Source organism: Elaeis guineensis, chromosome 7, assembly GCF_000442705.2.
Source record: "Elaeis guineensis isolate ETL-2024a chromosome 7, EG11, whole genome shotgun sequence".
NCBI lineage: Eukaryota > Viridiplantae > Streptophyta > Magnoliopsida > Arecales > Arecaceae > Elaeis > Elaeis guineensis.
In genome coordinates this window covers 85,371,330-85,392,591 of record NC_025999.2, presented here as the reverse complement: position 1 = coordinate 85,392,591, position 21,262 = coordinate 85,371,330, and the positions used below count along the sequence as shown (strand labels likewise).

Sequence of the window (21,262 nt, the reverse complement as noted above, 5' to 3'; positions counted from 1 at the left end):
AATCCATTTAATAAACAAATCTAGATAGATTGACTTATTTATGATTCAAATTCATTGATTTCAAATTCAAATCCATTTAAAATTAGTTCTTTGATATTTGCAGATCAAATTGATACGTCGGATCATAAATTATCACCTTTACACAGAAGTGAGGGGTCAAAAAAAAATTATAATTTAGAAGAACTTATGTTCAGCAGGAATGATGCATGTGGTAGGCGATAAAGCTTATTACTGTGATTGCTTACAAAAAAAAAAAAAAAAAAAAAAAAAGACTTATTACTGTAATTGAGTGAAACTTGCGCCAACGCACCGATGACATGTCTTATATTTAAAAAAATATCAAGACTTTAAATAATGGAAGCTTTCAATTTTATCTTCCTTTATATTTTTAATTTGCATTGCAAAGGTAACAAATGCATGACGGTGCTGTATTTTTTTTTTGGCAGAGAGAATGGGGTGAGGGGAGGCTCATCGGCATAGCAATGGTTTTTTTTTTTTTGGTATAAAAAATAGGGTGAGAGAGGGCTCACCAGCATAGCAATCTCCTTTAAACATGATCATGAAGATCTCCATCCTACTGAGTGAATATTCGATGCAGAGAGCAATAAGTACGATTTCTTCCCTATTACGCTCGAGAAGAGATCCCGAGGCGGATGAGTATGTCATCTCCAACTTTATCTCAACACATGACGGATTAGAAATCGTATCTGTCCCATTTGCATAGCTATCATAGATAAATTTTCTCATTTAATCGACTGTACATGATCTCAAATCTATCACGTGCAGAGCAAATACCATGACCATGCTGTTAAAGAAAGAGCTAGGAAACGAAAGCGGCTGCAAAGAGAAATTCAGTTATAAATGACTTTCATATTTAAATAGAAACAATGGATAAATAGAGGGGCTCATGATTTATGGTCTGCTTCATTAGTTTGGCTTGTGCAAATTGGCACAGTTCTGGTGTGAATCAAAATGAACTTAGAGTGACACAACTAGCTCCTCATGCATTGCAGTACATCTTGGTTAGCCAGCATGAGCAACTGCGTTGGCCTATTTACATTTAAAAGAAGAATTAAACAATATGGTCAGCTTGGGTACAATACTAAAATATATAGTCTAATTTCAAACTGTCATGTTCAATTTCAAATTTCGTTTGGTTTAGTATTATATTTTTGAGAGATGCCCGAATATCAAGCTTTTTCTTACTATTTTGTCTAATATAATTGTGAAACAAAGTTCTAAAATTTCACAACTCAATTCTTTGTCTACAGCATTATCTTGAATAATTTATCATGCTAAATAAATTGCCAATGTTTTGAGAAGTTTATTAATAAAATATCCAGCTAAATGCTACAAAATTAAATCATAAAACATAAATGCTTGATTGTAAACTATACAAATGATTGGTTAAAAATTGAAAAGATATATTTAATTTAAAATCAAGTACAAATATTTGAATATGTTCCAATGTTTAGAGATTAAAAGAAATTTAAGTAGGAAATTTCCATGGCAGAGATTTTGCCGTCTCAGGCCAGGGAAGTATCATGGTAAGGAGGGAAGGGAAAGGGAGGAAAATAGCCACGGTGAGGGGCTGCTAGGAGAGGAAGGATGAACCGATCGTGGAGTCGTGGAGGACGAGAGAGCAGGGATGAAATTGATGAAATCCAATCCCCAATTCACGTGGAATTATTGAAAACGACTCGGTTCCAATAAACCACAAACGGTTCGAGAGGTTCATGGGTTGAACTGATGGATCTTTTCATTTTAATTGTTTCTTAAGATCTATTTTTTTATAGATAAAAAAATTATTTAAAAATTTATATTTTTTTGAAATAAATATTTTTTAGATAATTTTTAGATAAAAAATAATTTATTTATATTTTTTTATATATCAAAAAATAATTTTGAAATTTGTTATTTATATTTTTTTATATTATTATTTTTTTAAATAAATTGTTAAAATTTATTTTTATTTTTTATAATATCACCTTCCATGCTTTTTCGATTTGGAGAAGATTATTAAGTATTGAATGATGAAAACATTGAAAATGATAATGGAGTATTTTAAAAGTAAAATTAAATATCTACTATATTAAGTAATAAAAAAATAATTTAGTCATTTTTTTAGATCGATGAAATTTTTTTTATTTTATAAATAAATATTATTTATAAAAAATATTTTATGTATCTTAAAAAATATTAAAAAATAAATAAATTAATCAATTATAATTTTTTTTATAATATTTATTCATAAAAGAATGGAACCGGCCACTGCAATTATAAATCGGTCAATGGTTTTCGATTCTTGTAAAATTGTTTGCAGGAGATAGCGACACATGTTTCACGCGACAGCGCCTGATCACCGCTCTTACATAGAATACATCCAGTTGAGCACTGATTGAAGCAGGTATACGACTCACCTGATAACCGTCCGCCTGTCTTAAGTACCACCGCTCACACTCCCACGCACCATCCAAGTTTCAAACGACCGGTGAATCTACACACCGGTGATGGAATCAGTCATGGACCACATCATTCAAACCAGAATACTTACCGTTCGGATAAGGCGTTTTATTTATTTTATTTGCTTTTGGGAATAGGCACCGCCCCGCAACCTCCCTTCTGCGTTCCCACCCCCACTTTGCCAGCCTGGCAGCGGCGACGGGTTCCATTCGTGAATTTGGAGACCTGGGAACTAGCTACGGAAGTTTGAGAGAGGTGAGGAGCAACAGAACGGAATAAAGGCGATGCAATAATTTGTGCTGGCACTGGGAGGGGGACAGTTGGAACAGTGGCTAGTTGAAGAACCCTTAGTTCTCTCACTCTCACTACCGTTTCACTTTCACACATGCTCTCTTTAAAGCGAGACACCGGAGAACAAAGCACGGGCGAACAAAAGAGGAAAGAGTAGAGAGAGAGAGATGCAGAGGCGCAGGCTAAGGGTGAGCAGCCTGTCCCTCATGCGGTGGCTGCTATCGTGCGCCATCGGCGCGATTGCCCTAGGGGCGCTCATGGCCGTCCACGTATTCTCCTTCTCTACCGTTCGCTCCCTCTCCGACGCCTTCAAGTTCCCGGAGGCACTCCACCTTCTCCTCCTTTCCTTGTACTCTTTTCGACGATTCCCTTTTTTTTTTTTTTCAATTTTTTTGAATTTTTTTACGCTTACATTGAGCCCTGTTTGTTGTCGTTTAATTCATAGAAATGCTGCGATCCCAAGGAGGTTTTTTTTTTCTTGAATTATTTTTGTAAGATTTACTTAGCCGGGTTCACTATTTCAGCAATTTTGTAAGTTTTCTACGGATTTATCTACATTTTTCGGAAAAAAGATGGAAGAATTAGAGGGTTTAAGAGCGCTCATGGTTTGGATTATTGTTCTGCAGCAATGTGAGATTGGGTGCCGGAGGTGGGGCGGCGAGCTGAGGTGGGCGCAGGAGTTAGCGCCGCCCAAACTCTCCAAACTGCCGACTTCCACTCAGAAGGTGAACCAAAATCATGATTCTTGAAGCTTGCCATTGATAAAAATCAGATCTTGTTCCAGTACAATTTAGCTTGTTTTGATCCAAAAGCTTTCGTTTTTGTAATCTTGATGAAGCAATGGCTAATAATTTTCGTAGATTTTAGCTAGTCTTTTGAGATGCAAAGAAGTCATGCCATCTATTTCATTGCTGTTCACTTCTCAAGACTTGACAGTTGGGCGGCGCCAAAGAGGTTTCGCAATTCAAGAAGCTGTGGAAGCCTCCGTCGAGGCGTGATTTCGTGCCATGCGTGGAACCCACCTCGTCATATTTGCGTAAGAGAATTCCACCCCTGTCCATTTTATTTTTTGGGACACCTTGCTGTCCTGATTCCTTGTTGCTATGACGGGGTTTGATATTTTTCAGCTCGTTCTGAGTCGAGAGGTTATTTGCTAGTTTACGCCAATGGTGGGTTAAACCAGATGCGAGCCGGGGTGGGCATTTCTTTTCCAAATTTTTGTCATTCGTTTTGGTTCTCATTTTTGGATAAACTGATATTCAAAATGTTATCAATTGTTCTGTTTCTTAAGTTTCTCGCACTACATCCAAAATTCATTTTCCATTCTGCATTGGAAAAAAAGTTGTTGCGTAATTGGCTAGAGAACTAGGTAATGGAAATCTCAGGTATGTTTTACTTCATTAAGTTGAAAATGTCATTGATCCTGACACCTGTACAAGGTTTCTAGAGCAACGTTCTTCGGCAATATGTATCACTTATTTGTTTGTTAAGAAGATGAGATATTGTGTTTTTGGGGGTTTACATGAATGTGAGAAAGGAAGAATGGCTTCTGAAATGCATGATGAATTCGGACTACTTAGATGACAAAAGATGTAATTATGAGATGGTGTACAAGCATTGGGATACAGATTATAGTCTGTGGGATGTCTATTTCTCTTTCAGGCAAGGCAATATCTTACAAACAAGCTTCTGCTGTTTTGGAGTTGTTTGTGGACTTTGACTTTGCACATATAATACAGAGGCACTAAATACTCCTCAGCAAACAAGTTTCATGTGCTGCGTGCCTGCTTCTCCATGTAACAATCAATTATTTTGCATAATAAGAACAATTGTTAAATGCATGGTTGGAAGTAGAAAAGAACAGACAAATACTGGTGGATGTCGATCTGTAATGTTAAAGATGAACTAAGAATTACGCCTGGATGTATCATTATCATTACTCTCAAAGCAGCTACTGAGTTACAAGGCACTTAAATAGTTGCACCAGCTAAATGCTTATTGCTTTACTTGTATGAAATTGATAAAAAAATAGATTTTCTATTATATATGTGTAATAACATTAAGTTCTGTGTAGAGGTGAATATTATATTGTCAGCATGTTATAAAAATGTTTTTTTCTTTGTGGCAATAGGTATTACTTGAAATTTTGTTTTTATATCATCACAATTATTCTATGCTCCTTATTTGCAACAAAAAATCATTTTTTATAAAACTTTTATATAAAGGAGAGTGGATATTATTCAAGGTTCACAACATGGCTGATAATCAAACAGTTTTCGGTCTTACCAAGTTCAATTTTATTTGCACAGCAAGGTCACCTATTACAATGGTCTTCAATGTTTTTTCTAGTCAAAATGTTGACTCAATCAGCCTCATAACATTTTGTGCAAACCTAGCTTTCTTTAACGACTAACTGAGACTGATTTTAGTGTTAGATTGCATGTTTCTGAAATTCATGCTACCCCAGAAACTGCATTTGTTGCTTTATGTATTGGTGATAATTGTATGCACATGTTCAATACCTTATACATAATAGACTCGATGGGGTCTTTATGTATGTTCCTCCACCATAGATCAATTAATGGCTGGAGCTACTCCCAGCTCACTGATTATCATTTACGCCAGTGTTGGATAAGAAACTTCACAAATCTACATTGAAAAAGTAATATTGTCAATCACAGCAGGCTACTGGAAATTGTGAATAGTAGTTACCACAAAGTCCTACCCAAATCATTTCCAGTTCATTTCAAATTATGTGTTATTGCATACTACCAACAGCCACATGCAGTAATTGCACTTTGAGTTGCCTCTGCTGGGATGAGGCAGGCTTAAGAACAATCGCAACACTGAAATCATATTTGTTCATGAGGTATTGCCACTGAATGGGAGACATCTGTTTCTTAGATCATCATTTGACATCACATCTTTTTTTTTTTTTTGTGCTTCTTCTTCTTCTTCTTGTTCTTATTAACTATAAGTTTGTGATCTCCGTTTGTCAGTTCTTTCAAATCATGCTTCTACACAATATACACATCAATCATTTACTGTTATGTAGCCTTTCCTCATGCAAGTAAATGCTAGGAATCATAAAACTTATATTCTAAATCAAAGGCTTGGTGAATCATTTCCTGTTTTCTGTTTTGCTGTTTGTTTATTGGTCGACCATTCAAGGACATAATCATTTTGAATGGCAGATATGCGACATGGTAGCTGTTGCACGTTTAATTAATGCCACACTTGTTGTTCCACGTCTCGATAAAAATTCATTTTGGCAAGATTCTAGGTACATTCATTCTTTCATAAGTGCCTTTTATATATGAGTGTGTGGGCGAAAACTACCTGAATGCATTTCTTTTTGTAGTTTCCTTGTAAATGGGTGGTGATGTACCTCCATGTGCATGCAGGTGAATATCACCTACATGGTGTACAGCTTCAGATCAGCTGTTGTATGGGACCCACCAATATTTGGTGGAGGACCCACTCAGTAGCTGCACTGCTGTGCAAGCATGTATGTGGCTTTTCCCTGCATCCATGTGGAGGTAAAACATCCCTTTCTATTTGTTATATTATTTTTTAAAAAGATTGCTTCCTATGTTGATGGCTTTGTTGTCCGACGACAGCAATTTCTCAGATGTCTTTGATGAAGAACATTTCATCCATTCTTTGTCAAGTGATGTTAAAATTATAAAGAAACTGCCAAAGGAGTTGAAGGGAACTACCAAAGCCATCATGCAATTTAGAAGCTGGTCTGGAGTAGAATACTACCAAGATGAGATATCTCGGTTGTGGGATGATTATCTCGTAATGAATTTTATGAGGGAATCTATTTGTCATCTTTCCTTCACTGTTCACTATCAGTTGATAATTGGTGGCATTCCTGATGCAAATACTTTTCTTAATAGGTTATTCTGGCTGCTAAGTCTGATTCTCGTCTTGCCAACAACAAGCTTCCTTCTGACATTCAAAAGCTTCGTTGTCGTGCTTTCTATAAAGCACTTCGATTTGCTCCCCAAATTGAGGCACTAGGAAAAGTAATACTTAATCCATATTTTTTTTAAAAAAAATTCCTGTTTGACCATATCATAAATGCCTTTACTACTATGATCATTGTTTATGCTTCTGGTGATGTTACATCTGTAGTTATTGGTGGAGAGAATGAGGTCCTATGGTCCATATATTGCTTTGCACTTGCGTTATGAGAAGGACATGCTTGCTTTTAGTGGCTGCACCTATGGCTTGTCTCCTGCTGAAGCTGATGAGTTGGCAAGAATTAGGTAAAAGTTTCATACAAGGGTTTTTGTAGATTATTGATTTGCCTAGTAAAATCTATAACTAGTTCAATTATATTAACTAAGACCTGCTATCGCTTCATCCTGCAGAGAGAACATTTCATATTGGAAGGTGAAGGATATTGATCCCCAAGAACAAAGGACAAAGGGGTACTGCCCATTGACTCCAAAGGAGGTGGGAATTTTTCTTTCTTCTCTAGGATATCCATCAAATACTCCTGTATATGTTGCAGCAGGAGAGATATATGGAGGAGATTCTCATATGGCTGAGCTCGAAGCCCGCTTTCCCATTCTAATGAGCAAGGTACAAAATAATTATATTTTCTGTAACTAGAGGCTGCCTATCTTAATTGCTGCTTTTTCTGCATTTAGTATTGTAGCTAGCATTGGTTTGATTTTGTTATTAATACACTGTATAGTTTGTTCGCAGTTCCTTAGTTTTGTAGCATATTCAGTGAGCATACCGTTTGCATTGGTTTATGGCTATTTTTAATTTTTTCATTTGTCAACTTTTTTGGCAAAAGCAGTAGTTGTGATGCAAATTACTTTTAGAAATGATACTGCCTTGTTGTATACACCGTAAGCTGGGGCTTTATAGGAGGGTGTAAAATCACCTTAGATTGCAAGTTCAGTATTAGTCTACTGGAGATATCCTATATACAACAGCTAAGTGACAAAAACATCGGACTCTGTTGCTTTCATAATGGCTCCATATAAATGAAACAGGTTTACAGATTAACAGAAAGCAATATTTTGACGGAAAGCCTTCTAGAAAGAAAAACCCATAGATGCAATTTTTGCATAAACCCACCCAATTTCTTAAGTCAAGAAGACCTGAATAAAAGCATTTAAGAGGGTTAAAGAGATATACACCTCATCATCTGTGAGTCGTCTTCTACTAGGTGCTTCATATTACTTCTGCACCAAAATTCCATGACCATAAGCCTCTTCTACCAGGACTTATTGCATCCTGCCATTTGTGAAGAAGGAAGCTACTTAGAAGTAGTAATTTCAAGATTTGACTCTACAATTTGCCATTTGAAAGCCTACAAGAATCAGATGATCAAATAATCACTAGTGTTCTACAAGAATCCCTACCAAAGATCACAAATGATGCCAGATAGTAAGGGGTTAAGCGAGAGAGGGGAAAGAGATTGAGATAAAGAAGTAAATAGGAAAAGAGAGATAACAAGTGGAATTTACCACTAAATTCAAAGCAACTTTAATGTAAAGTTCATTTCACCCTCTTTCTTTCCTTGTATATAGATACAAGATGACCTTGCATATCCCCCTGTATTAATACTTACAACTTGATAAGATATAAATAAATAAATACTTTTACACCACCATGCATGAATCATAATTAATGAGCGTAGAAATATTAAGAGACATATTGAATATCAATAACACATAATTAAAGCATAATAACCACTAGCTATTAATAGCATAGCTAATACTACAATTTGATTGCTTGAGTAAATTATAGGCCACTCCAAAATGGGCTGAACCCAAATAGATTGACCAATATAATTGGTCTATCACTTTTGTGACAAAACACTTTCGCTGCATGGAACTCATTCTCGAGTTCAATGCTTGGTTAAGAACTTGATGATGAAGGATGATCAATGTTTTCTACTGTGCTGTCCAAAATCTTTTCTTCTTGGACCTCTCATTCCACATCTTGTGTCACAATTGATGGTGTGGTCCTATATGATTTTATTTGATAAAATGAATAAACTCATGCAATATTTTTTTCCTGCAAGATTGTGGTTGAATCAACATGGGTGTAGTAATCACAAATAATGGCCAGATATATACTCCTTGCAAGTAAGGGTCTTCATAATCTTTTCAAGTAAAATGAGGAGAAACATTACCATTTATCAAATATGACTCTACCTTTCAGTCAAAACATTTAAAGGATCAAAAAATTAATCCTCATGATCAATTTTAAGATATAATTTCTTGGCATTGAATGCTGTCACGTGATTCACCATCATGATTGTTGAATTTATGGGCATACTTAGATGTTGCAATTATGAGGGTTTCAAGAGCTAGAGGATAAGATGCAAGAGTCTTAGAAGGAGAATTAGGAGTATGAGACACGGCCATATTAGGAGGTTTTGAGGTGAATTCCTAACTTCAGCTGTCTCCTCAATTGGTGCCTTGCCCTTCAGTTGATTTAATCTTGCTCATGATTGAACTTTGGAGGATGATAGTCTATCATTTGAAGAAGTTCTAGTTCTCATGAGCTGGGAAAGCATTGCTTGAAGTTGCTCAAACTTTTGTCTTTCTTTGAAAGCTTCATCTAGCCTTCTATTTGAGTCAAGCATGCATCCTGTTGATGAGGTAACTTCTTGTGATGTGAAAGGGGCTTTCATCTCGCTCTTTGTTGTTGCGTACCAAGATTTTAGAAAGAAGTGTTCTTAAAGAGAGAATAAGAGAGGACGAGATGTTGAACTAATGTTTTGATACCAACAGATGCTGGAATATTAGGGGGTTAAGCAGAAGAAGGAAAAGAGATTGAGATGAAGAAGAAGTGAATAGGAGAAGAGAGATAAGAAGTGCAATCCACCACTAATTGTGGCTAAAACTAGGGCACCCAAGCATGTCATCTGGTGATGCTAACCAATTCAGTTTGTTATAGGTTTTTCTAAATCCACCTTGCATATGATATCGGAAACTTATTCCTCTTCCATAAATCACTGTAGTCATTTGCAATAGGGCACTATTATATATCTGTCTTGATGTCATCTAAATTCATGAAACCAGATTACCTATTACTTAATCTATGAGGAAGATTCGTGAAGATATTGCTAGGCTATTATAACTAAAATTGTTAGTTTCTGCCACATTTTAATAAAAATAATAGTGTAAATTTCGTCGTATGATTTGACCACCCTCCTTTGAGCTATTATTAGAACAAAATAATCTCATCTCTTATTAGTGCCCTTGAATGAAGGAAATGTTAAAATGATAGGCCCAATTATCCTTTATTTTATCAATTGAAAAACCTCTTCTGAATTTGTTTTTGCAATTTATTTCCATAGACACAATGTGGAAGTTCAAGAGCTGCAGATTGTCATCCTTCTGTAGACCATAAGTACACGATCGATCAAAAGCAGGTCAACCAAGGTGATGAAGTTCTATACCATACCTGATGTAGGATAAGAGTGTGAAATAACTCAAGGCATCATGCTACACAGACATTTCTAGTTTTGGGATTTCAGGATATCTTGCATTCGAGATTAGAGGTGCAAAGAGTCAAGTTGAACTGAGTACTAACCTACTCGGCTCAGCTTGTTCTATCAAAGGCATATTTGAGCTCACATGGAGATTGACTGCTACTCTTCAAGCTTGCCTGATTTGTTAACTGAATAGGCTTAAATGTGCTTGTTATTGAGCCTAGCTTGGGTTTTTATCTTTTTTGCATGCCAAATGTTTATGCTTGGCTCGTTTGGTAGGCAAGCTTTAAATGATGTTTAAGATTGCCCAGGCTTCTGATCCCACTAGTTTGATCAAGCCTGTTATTGCAAGAACCTGAGCTGTTTACAATCAGCTTAGTACACTTGCAGCACTAACTTGGTACTTGGCACAATATTTTGAAGTGTATCATCAAAGAGCATTCAACACAAGTTGTTGTACACTACCCTTCGACTATTTTAAGTGTTAACTGGTTTCATCTTAAAGTTTCATACATTCCATTAATGTAAAATGGCGTAAATTCCATTAATGTAAAATGGTGTAAATTTTAGTTACAAATCCAATTGCTTGCAAAATCGATTTGAACCACCCAATTTAGGGTGTACCAAACTGGTGCGGAACTTGGTCAGTTCTGCATGTCGTTTCGGGGCAGCACATGAACCGGTCAAAAGAAAACAAGTATGAACTGAGTGAAATTGCCCGGTTGCACTTGATTCAGGTGGTATTGACCCAGCCGATTAAGGTTACAAAATACCCTCCCTATCCCTCTAAACTTGATTTGGTTACTCTGTCTCGCTTCTCTCTCTCTCTCTCTCTCTCATGCACGTTTGCTCTCTCCACCATGCCGGACTTCTCGTCAATGACCTCTGCCTCCGAGATCTTCACCACCTACAGCTCCCACTTCATTGGCAATCCTCCTCATGACCCTCATCCTGTGGCTTGGATCTACTACACATGGTGGCCCTGGGTTCCACATCCACCATCACCATCTTTGGTGATCATTGGTAAGATGCCGGACCACCTTTCCTCTCCCTCTCTCCCTCAATCTAGTTCTAAGGTGAAACCCAAGATTGGGTGAATTGGAATTTGCCCTGCACTCATATGCATACCAGCATCGGTATGGTACTATATAGCTGATCCAAAACTTGACCACTATAGGTCACAGTACCAGTTTTACAAGCCTTAACCTGCATCTTTTCTGATAATATCTAGATATCTATTTGTTAACATACTTTATATTGTTTGGAAGTACCTATGGTACTTTGCAGCACATGGACATATGGCATCATTGTCAGAAACCTGGGTAATGATGGTTTAATGTGACTTTAGGATAATATTAATTAGAAATATTGGTCTAGAGTGATAACCTGATATTAGGCTAAGATGAAATGAAGATAAAATCAATAGGTTATTTGAAGTCACCAACTTTTAGGTTATAATATTCTTTTATACCTACAATGTTCTTAAAAAAAGTCGAATACTGATGGAAGTCACCAGAACAATGGAGAGTTTTTTTTGGTGTTTCAGATTTTCATGTGCTTTTTAAGACAACAAAATAAATTGAGGGAGAAAGGGACATCTTCGATTAGCCCAAAAAGGAAAATGAGGATTTAGTCCTCACCAACTTGTAAACCATCATTTGGATGTGGTATTCACGGGTCTTTGTGAAAGTTTTGGCCAAGTTTCAGTATTCTACCAATATATCTGCAGTTCTAAAATTATGTGAAATTTAAATGTTGATGACAGTCAAAAGGACTAAGAGAAAGATCGATCTAGGCTTCTAGGTAGGGGTGGCGATGTTTAATCATTTATATTGCTTAAGTCGACTTATCTCGTTTAAGTTGACTCAACCCATCGTAGGTCAGGTTAGCTAGGGATGGCAATGGGGCAGGTATGAGTCGAGTCGGCCCATATCCATACCTGTCTAGCAATTAAAAATCCCATATATATACTCACCCGTACCCGCCTTAGGTTGGGTCGGGTTGGGTCAAGTAGAGATGCAGGTCGAGTCGATAGATAATAGGGGTTGAGTTGGATCGGACTAGGTACATATAAACAATATAAAGTCATTATAATTTTGAAAGGGATATATATATATATATATATATATATATATATATATATATATATATATATATTAAAGTTATATTGGATCAGATTCGGGGTGGGGCATATCGTTACCTATACCCGATCCGAATCCCTAAGGTTAGGGATTGGCTGAAATTGCCATCCCTAAGGTTAGGTTACCTATTTAGTACTATAGTCAGGTTCAGATCTAGATTTTTGATCTGTTTAGTACATATGTCAGATTTGGATTGATAGAATTTTGATCTATCTTGTATCTAACATGATCCATATCTAGTCTAACATGACCTGATGGCACCCCTACTTCTAGGATTTTCATATGTCCCTTGAGGTTTTGAAGATAATAAAGTAGGTTGATGGAGAGTAACACGTGACATAGTAGAGATAAGGCTAGAAACAGACCCGACTGGGTCGTGCCACACTCCTATCCAAGCCCAATGCAAAATTTTTTTGGTCTTTGGGCCAGGCTTAGTCCCAAAACCTTTTGGAAAATACATGCTCGAGCCCAACCCAAAGCCTAGGCCTAGTTCAAACCCGATTGGGCTGGCTCGAATTAGTTGTTTGGGCCAAAAATTAGGTCAGCCTGAATATGTAGAGGGGTTCATTGAATTACAAAGCTTGGAGGTGCTTTTCTTCTTTTAATCACTCTCCAAAGACTTTTTGATCATCCCGGTGGCTAACGGCATCTGAGGAGAGGATTTGATGTTAATGTTTGATGTTAATGGTGGCACTGAAGGGGAATGACCGGCGACTCCAGAGAGGGGATCAGGCCAACTGAAGGTTGGGAAGCAGAGGGGGGTGGCAATGGCAGTGATGGCGGATCGGGATTGCAATAGAGGATGTGGGAAAATGGGGAGGAGAGGCTGTGGGTGGGCCAAGTAGGGGGGAAGTGAGAGGTGGGGAAATCGGAAGCAAAGGCCATGGGGAGAGCAGAGGCTAGGGTAAGGGTTTCAATCAAGGAGCTCTAGCAAGGGGGAAGGGAGGGGGGATTAGGGTTTTCGATAATAGGGGAAGGAACTATCGAGTTATATAAAATAGTTAAACTGAGGAAATAAGTAGATATACAATACAAAAGGGTCTCACAACATTACCATTTCCTCTTACTATATAAAAGGATCGGATTAAGGGCTCAAGCTTATTTTGGAAATGATACCAGGATGGGTTCAGGCCTAAGTTGGGGCTTTGTTTCGAGTCTTGTCTGGGCTCGCTGGGTTCGGGCCGGTCCAAGGATATACCTGAGCTTAACTCAAAAAATACATAAACTCTACTTTTAAGCCAAACCCAATCCGAACTCTTTCGGGCCTAGACCATAGCTCGACTTGAAGTTGGCCTGGCTCGAGGGTCTTGAGCCGGCCTAGACCTATTTCAAGCCCCAAGCAAAGAACACACACATGGCTATTCATTGCCGCCTCACCCCCTCCCTTGGGCAAGAAAACCAAAATTCTTTTCAAGTTATCCTCATCCCAAAGGAAGCTAAGAAGTAATTCCTTCTTTTTGCTAGGAAAATCAAAATAACTGCATTTTGATCTTATTAAAACAATTCAAGTTGATCTTCTATGTACTTGTCATCCATCTTAAATTGCTCTTACTCTAAATTGTTAGACAATAAACACAATGAAAGAATTTTTGTATTTTCGCATATTAAGAGAGTTTAGGACATAGGATATGGTTATTTCGCCGCACATCAATGAGGATTGTTGGGAATTTTAACCATCGGAATGCTTCTCTCTCCACTTGAGTTCATATTAAGAAACAATTGCGTCACAAAAATGGAACTTGCTTGACATTCTCAAGCCAAAAGCACCCCCCCCCCCCAAAAAAAAAAACAAACAACAAGAAGAAAAAAAAATAAAAAAAATGTAAATGCACAGCTTAATAATAATAAAAAATTATTTGTGAAACCTAATATTACTAGAAACCCTGAAACTCAAATTATCACTCCATTTTGTTTGCAACTTGACTCAGAATCTGTTCCCCATGAATCCTTTGTGCACTATAACATTACTAGCACATTCTCCTCATTGTTGATGAGTTCTTCGTCAATCCTGGGTTTAAGTTTATGTGGGTCTTAAGTCCTAAACAGATTCAAAATTTCCAAACCATGCAATGATCTATCCTTATAGTGCATGCAGATTGTTAACTCTTGCAAAATTAAGCGTCCTCCTTACTGGCCATTTGTTCCAAAGACTAAAGAAATTTATAAACAGATTGAAGCTGTGAGAGACTGCACAAATACAAGACTACCAAGGGATCTGAGGGTAAAATTGTGGTGATAAATGATTAGACAAGTTACTAACTCACCTGCTTAAGGCTACTGTAACTTAAACCAGTCTAGTTTTATTGTTTTTGGACCAGGTATACCAGTTATCAAACTTGTTCACCACCTTTTGCTCTCAGTGATTAGAATTAGTCAAAATAATATCTGGGTTAAATAAATAATTATCATGGGGGGGATTCGAACTCGTGACATCCAGAAAACATACATGTTGATTAACCAATAGATTCCAAAAGCTTAAGCTGACAGGAAAGGAGTCAGCAATGTATGTCAGGCTTAACATCCTTTCATGTAACAACATTTGAGAGTGCCTTGCCTGGCAGCTCTACCACTCTAACCAACGGAGACATTAATTAATAGTTTAATACACTATGTTCAATGCATTATGTTGTCTAGACAATCGTGTTCACCAAATGGAATATATTGCTGGTTCATGCTCCAATCGTGATCACGAAGCACATATTTGATGATGTCAACGTAGTTCTTTTTCTGTTCTTTTACTGAACAGTGAATGGGTTCTTGTCTAATTAGGTATACTCAATTTAAACTGTGGGCATGTTTGGTTTTCACTGATCACTTTATTTGGTGGTGGAACTGAATTATCTAACCTTTACTGGTCAATAATTATTAATCAATGTTATATATCTAAGTGCATGAATTCGAATAATTGATCTACGAGTAGCACACAAAGGTAATTCTGAAGGAAGCTACAGAGTTTTACGCTTTCTTTATGATCTGAAATTTTGTGATTAGCATAATTTTACTATTTTATTTTAAAGTTTTTAATCAAAAATATATTAGATGTGAAGAGAAGCATGTATGTTTGCATGTTTTATTGGTTGGAAAGAACCATCTATGAGTTGTTCCTTGTGTTGGCTTTCATAGAATTAGTTAACAAATACCATTCCTTATCATTCTTCCTGAATTGATTTGTTTAATTGACTATTATCAATTACGTTGTTTCTTAATTTTCTTGGAAACAGTGTTGCAAATCTTGTTTGCAATCTTAAATGCAGTATATGGTAAGATAGTGACGCTAGTGCAGTAGATTTATACTCAAGATAAATGTACATCAATTTTCATTGAAACTGTTTACGATTCTTTCTTTAATGACCCCTCATACATGTTCACACGCATCTCTCCATATGACAGGTCCCAAGTTTAAACCTGGTGGTGGTGAATAACCACCATAATTCTCAACAAAAAGAAAAAAGAAAAAGAAAGAAAAAGAAACTCAAACAGGTTGAGTATCAGTTGTGTAAAAGCCTCATGCTGGTTGTGTGATGCCTGTGAGTCAAGCCTGGTACTATTGTCTGATGTAGGAAACAATAATTTCTACAATGATTAACATATGCTGGGAGAATATTCAGGTTTATCTAGGCCTTCACAAGTCTCCTATGGTTTCACAAATCTCCTATAGTTGTTTTGGAAAGCCATAAGCCAAGTCTCTTTCATGGAACCCACCTATTCCCCAGTCACTGTAGACGCTTGTGATGAATCTATCGCCATACCATCTTTATTGCTTAGTTCTTCGTTTCTCCTTGTCTTTACCTTTTTTCTTATCTTTTATGTTAAATTTTGTTTGTATTTGCTCATGCACTATTGAAGTCTGGAACCTTTTTTTTGGCAGGAAAAATTGGCATCCGCAGATGAACTCAAACCCTTTAGTCATTATGCCTCACAAATGGCAGCCCTGGACTACATTGTATCAGTGGAGAGTGATGTTTTCATCCCCTCATATTCAGGCAACATGGCAAGGGCAGTCGAAGGTCACCGCCGTTTCCTGGGCCACAGGAAAACTATTACTCCTGACAGGTAAACTTGATGCATGCATGCATATATGCTGTTTGTTCACAAGATGGACCCCCAAGTTTACTTCATTGTTTCCAAGCAGAAAAACACTCGTTCGTTTGTTTGATAAAATCAACCAGGGGTCTCTGAAAGAAGGGAAAAAGCTATCAGACGCAATCTCAGAAATCCACAAAAGACGGTATGTGGAAGTAAGGGAATTGTGTTTGCATTGCTTTAATTTTTTGATGCTGATGTTTTCGTAATGAATTTTATAGGCAAGGGTCTCCACGGAAGAGAAGAGGACCCATTTCTGGATCAAAGGGGGCACAAAGGTTTCGGACGGAAGAACCATTCTATGAGAACCCTCTTCCTGATTGTTTGTGTCGGAGGCAAGAATCTCAAGAATGGAATGGTTCTTTGGCGAACTCTTAATGTGACTTGGATGACTTCTTTAGTTCTACACAAGCATGGGACAGGTCAGCAATTAATATGCTGTTATATGATAAGTTGGCATGGCTGATCCCCTTTAGCGGTCCAGCTATCATTTGGCATAAAAGATGACCAAAGGTGGTGGAGCTTGTGGGATTTCAGGAGTCCCGTGGGGTTTGTATATTTTGAGCCCATAAGCTTGTAATGGATGAGCGTAAATGCTTGCTGTTTCCATTGTGAGATTGCAGCTCTGATAGATAACGAATCCAATTTTGGCCATCCATCTCGGTAAAGAAATTGGCTGGGATTTTTAGAATGGCTGGATTAAGCGTAACAGTAATCCGAAAATAATAAGCATATTTGTAATATTATCACAGCAAGGCAGCAAAAGAACAGAAATAAAATAATAACACAATGCAGGCCATACAGGTCTCTCTCTGTGTTGTGTTAGACACAGGTCTTATTTATCTATATTATTATTTTTTAGAACGTTTTCCTTTATAACGACTGGTTAGATCACCTAGGGTTTTGGCAACCTAATCCTCAATTGAGGGTATGTTTGTTAGTGTGGACATTATGTTTTTGGCATGTCAATCAGTTGGGGAGTTGTCTTTCTCGAGGGGAGAATTGTAAGGCACTGACTGCTCACTATGAGCAGGATTTTAAGAACCACAAGTAAGTTTTCAATTTCACTTTTTTTTTTTTTTTTTTTTTTTAAGCTTAGGTTTCTTTCCAAGCTCCACTGTTAATATGAGGATAAAATTTTTATGGTCAAACTGATCATGGAAGGAATTATGGTCGGATTGTCATCGTCACGTCTCAGAAGTATGCGTGTATGTTAAAATATTAAAAAAATAAAAATAAATAAATTTTAGGGATATTTGGATAGTTTGTAATCCTTTAAGATTTATTCATTTTTATTTTTTTAATATTTTAATATGCACGTAAGCATAAGTGATGTACTTGATGGTCGGACCATAATTTTTTTCATGATTGGTCTGATCATAGAAATTTTACCCCTAATGTGATATGATCCATCTGGTGTGAAGGTTAAAAATACATGATATTATTACTGCCGTGAATCCTTATGCATTGTGCCAGCAAGGATGACCTTTTCATATGCAAATCTGATTAATGATTGCTCATAGCTTTTTATTGATATTTTTTGTGAGAAACTCGGACACAAACTTTATGTCAGTTCTCCAATTCATCAACAAAGCGCACCCGAAATACCTGTACCTGCTAAAATCACCCTCAACCTGGAAGGGCTCAAATAATCTCAATGAATCCATGTATCTTGATGTTGAGCACCAATACCTGCCCCATGCAACCTAAAATCTCCCATGGCGACGTGAACCAGCCTCATATATTCTCTAATAAGAATTGATGATACACCAGCACAAGTCATGTAGAAAACATCTCCCATGCAAGATAACAAATTTTAGACGAAACGGGAGGTTGCTGACAGCCTAAAAATATACGGCAGGATACATACATCTTTATAGATATGGTTATACATACGTACGTACGTGTGGGTATATACGTATTTATGCATGGCAAACAAGTAACCTAAAAACGAAAAATAGAGCCTATCCAATTAATAATGCTGTAGAAGACCCACTGGGAAATGGATATGCTAACAGCTTATTTTTCACCAGAAGATGATCATCCATACACCAAATACCAGTATTCAACCACATATTGTAGCTAAAAAATCTACCCGCCAGCATCACGTACCAAGTTTACCGCTATCAATACCAAACCAATAACAGTCAGGCGTTCTTTATAAGAAATAAGTCAGGCCATGCATGAAAGCGATTGCCGTAAGATGTCGGGCTAAAAATGCAGTTGCAGCAAGGTTTCACCATAGCAATATTTTTCCAATTGTTCCAGAAATACAAATTTCTGGTACTAGACAAATTTGATCCCATCATCTTCATCTAAAAAAAAAAAAAAAGGGGATATTTGGGGGCATCATCAGCAAAAAGCTCAAGCCCTCTCACCACGAATCCTCCTGGCCAGCTGAATGTCCTTGCTCATGATCGTGACGCGCTTGGCATGAATGGCACAAAGATTAGCGTCCTCGAACAGCCCCACAAGGAATGCCTCTGCCGCCTCCTGCAATGCAAGCACTGCATGGCTCTGGAATCGCACCTCACTCTGCACAACAATGCAGCATCGCGCCATCAGACATACAATCCCGTATAACTCCAACAGCAGTGGGGAATTTTAGATACAAATATCAATTGGAAGCACCAATCACATTATCCCTGAAACCTCTCACCTTGAAGTCCTGAGCAATTTCCCTGACAAGCCTCTGGAATGGCAGCTTCCTGAGCAAAAGATCGGTGCTCTTCTGGTACTTGCGAATCTCACTGTCCCAATATATTATAAGCAACAAATATAATGCTATCTCCTGGTAGCTAATTATGCAGCAAGATACATCTAAGAAGGCAGGACAGCAGTAGAATCAAAAACAACATACCGCAAAGCAACAGTTCCAGGCCGGAAGCGGTGGGGCCTCTTCAATCCTCCTGCGGTGGGGAGGGACTTGCGAGCAGCCTGCAAATTGTAAACAATACCCAGCATCAACGGGACCGGTGAAAGCCGATTAAAAGAGGATAGCAAACAATGACACCACCTTAGTGGCAAGCAATTTCCTAGGGGCCTTCCCTCCAGTAGACTTACGAGCAGTTTGCTTGGTTCGAGCCATCTGACAAACGAGAATACCATATGTTAACGACTTTAAACGTCACTCAAAAAATACATCGATCACAACATCATATCTGAATAGAATCCAGCGTTCGGCAAGAACGCTGCGAAGAACAAGATAGCATTACTCTTTGCTTGTTTCTCCAATCTGCCAAAGAAAATTTATGCCCCAAGAACAGATAGAAACCTCCATGCATGTATCTATATATCTATACATACATTACATGCGTACAGGTATTTTAGGTTTCTTTGGTCATTGGGGTCTCTCTCTCCTCTCCTCTCTCCTCTCTATCAATCTATTATATCTATATTCTATGCACACACACCAAATTTTCAGTTGACTCGTGACTAAAAAATACATAGCAATTTCTTGATGATTGAGTTACAATTTAACCTATGGATCATAACAACTTCTCAAAAAACTCTTTGCAAATTTATCCATGATCATGGGCATATAAAAGAAGCAAAAATCGCTCAACATTAACGAGTTCGATAAAACCAAGAGATAGAAAAGTTCAGATCGCGTCAAAACTTCTTCAAGACAAAGAATACGCTCGATCACATAAACAAGAAAATCCTATTCAATCGAAACAACAAAAGAGAAGGGAAGAAGCCGAGATGTGCCAGATATTAGAACGGAAGAAGAAATCAAAAGTCATCAGGTAGCAAACCCAAGTTCTTATCATGACCATATATTTCAGCAACAAAAACTAACCAAAAAAAAAGAGGAGAAAAAAATAACAAAAAGCCTCCCCAAAAGAGAGGAGAAATCTCAGGCGAAACTTACCGGGCTTCAAGAATTCAAGAAACTAAACTTACCCTAAAATTAAAGGACTAATCATCAAAGAAGCACTGCAAACAATAAATTTAAGGGATTCGTAAACCACCACAACCGATCCTATTAGAATCCTGCTCATCGATTTAGGGCAAGAAACCTGCAAATCTTTACCGAGAAAACGAGGACTCCACAAACTCAAATCCTGAAGAACAAGAAATTGGCCCTAAAACGGCGGCGAAAACGAACTCAAACACACACTCTAGCCCCAATCCAAAGATCAGAAACGATAAAAGCGTTCTAAGAAGAAAAGAAAGAAAAGAAAAACTAAAGTCTTCCCTCACCTCCTCTCCTTCACTCTCGACGAGCCTTCGCAAGAGCTTGGAAGTTATGGGAAGCTTAGCCGGAGGAGGCCTATTTATAGGCTTCAGCAAGTCAGTTGTTTCTCTTTCCCACGTGATCTAACGGCCGAGGTGGGTCCCAGAAGAGTTTCGGCATTGGACGGCGCTTTCAACGGTTCAGATCTATAGACGATGCGTGAGTCGGATCAGCCCACGTTAACTCTGGCGCCTTATTGGTTGGAGCGCTTTTTTTTTTTTTTTGGTAAAGGAGAAAGCTTTCTTCGAAATGGTGGTATGGCTGGTTATCCGATTAATCCTCAGTTACCCCGAATTATTGGTGGAACACTGGAACCTATTTAAACTACTGCAATAATTATTAAGGTGCATGTTGCGTTGACAGCACCCGCTACCTAAGGAAACAGACCAATAACTGCGAAGCTTTTGCTGTGTTTGGTTTTCAAAATTTTTAGATTTTAGAACCTCATAAATATAAATATATTTAAATGTAAAAATTTATTTTAAAATTTTTAATTATTTGATTTTCTAAATAGATAATATTTAATATTTAATTTTATTTCTCCCTCCTCTTTTAAAGTTCTATGTATTTCTA

General features: G+C 37.5%; 2 protein-coding genes across 3 annotated transcripts; one reads left to right on the top strand and one right to left on the bottom strand.

Annotated features, from left to right (window-relative positions):
• The first annotated feature begins 2,755 nt into the window (after positions 1-2,755).
• LOC105048645 (O-fucosyltransferase 7) lies at positions 2,756-17,103 on the top strand. 2 transcript variants are annotated; one of them, XM_010928033.4, is made up of 12 exons: positions 2,756-3,023; positions 3,381-3,479; positions 3,691-3,790; positions 3,882-3,949; positions 5,949-6,037; positions 6,375-6,555; positions 6,657-6,785; positions 6,895-7,028; positions 7,134-7,347; positions 16,235-16,419; positions 16,499-16,594; positions 16,671-17,103. In XM_010928033.4, the coding sequence occupies exons 1-12, from the start codon at positions 2,922-2,924 to the stop codon at positions 16,825-16,827; spliced, it is 1,554 nt and encodes a 517-aa protein (XP_010926335.1). In that variant the 5' UTR covers positions 2,756-2,921; the 3' UTR covers positions 16,828-17,103. The 2 variants fall into 2 exon arrangements, with proteins under 2 accessions (XP_010926335.1, XP_010926334.1); XM_010928032.4 differs by having other exon boundaries at positions 2,759-3,077.
• Positions 17,104-18,605: 1,502 nt separating this feature from the next.
• On the bottom strand, positions 18,606-20,843 carry LOC105048644 (histone H3.3a-like). Its single transcript, XM_010928031.4, has 5 exons — positions 20,656-20,843; positions 19,466-19,537; positions 19,310-19,386; positions 19,109-19,199; positions 18,606-18,984 (listed from the first exon to the last, which is right to left on the bottom strand). Exons 2-5 carry the CDS (start codon positions 19,535-19,537, stop codon positions 18,814-18,816), a joined length of 411 nt encoding a protein of 136 aa, XP_010926333.1. The 5' UTR covers positions 20,656-20,843; the 3' UTR covers positions 18,606-18,813.
• Between the last annotated feature and the right edge of the window lie 419 nt (positions 20,844-21,262).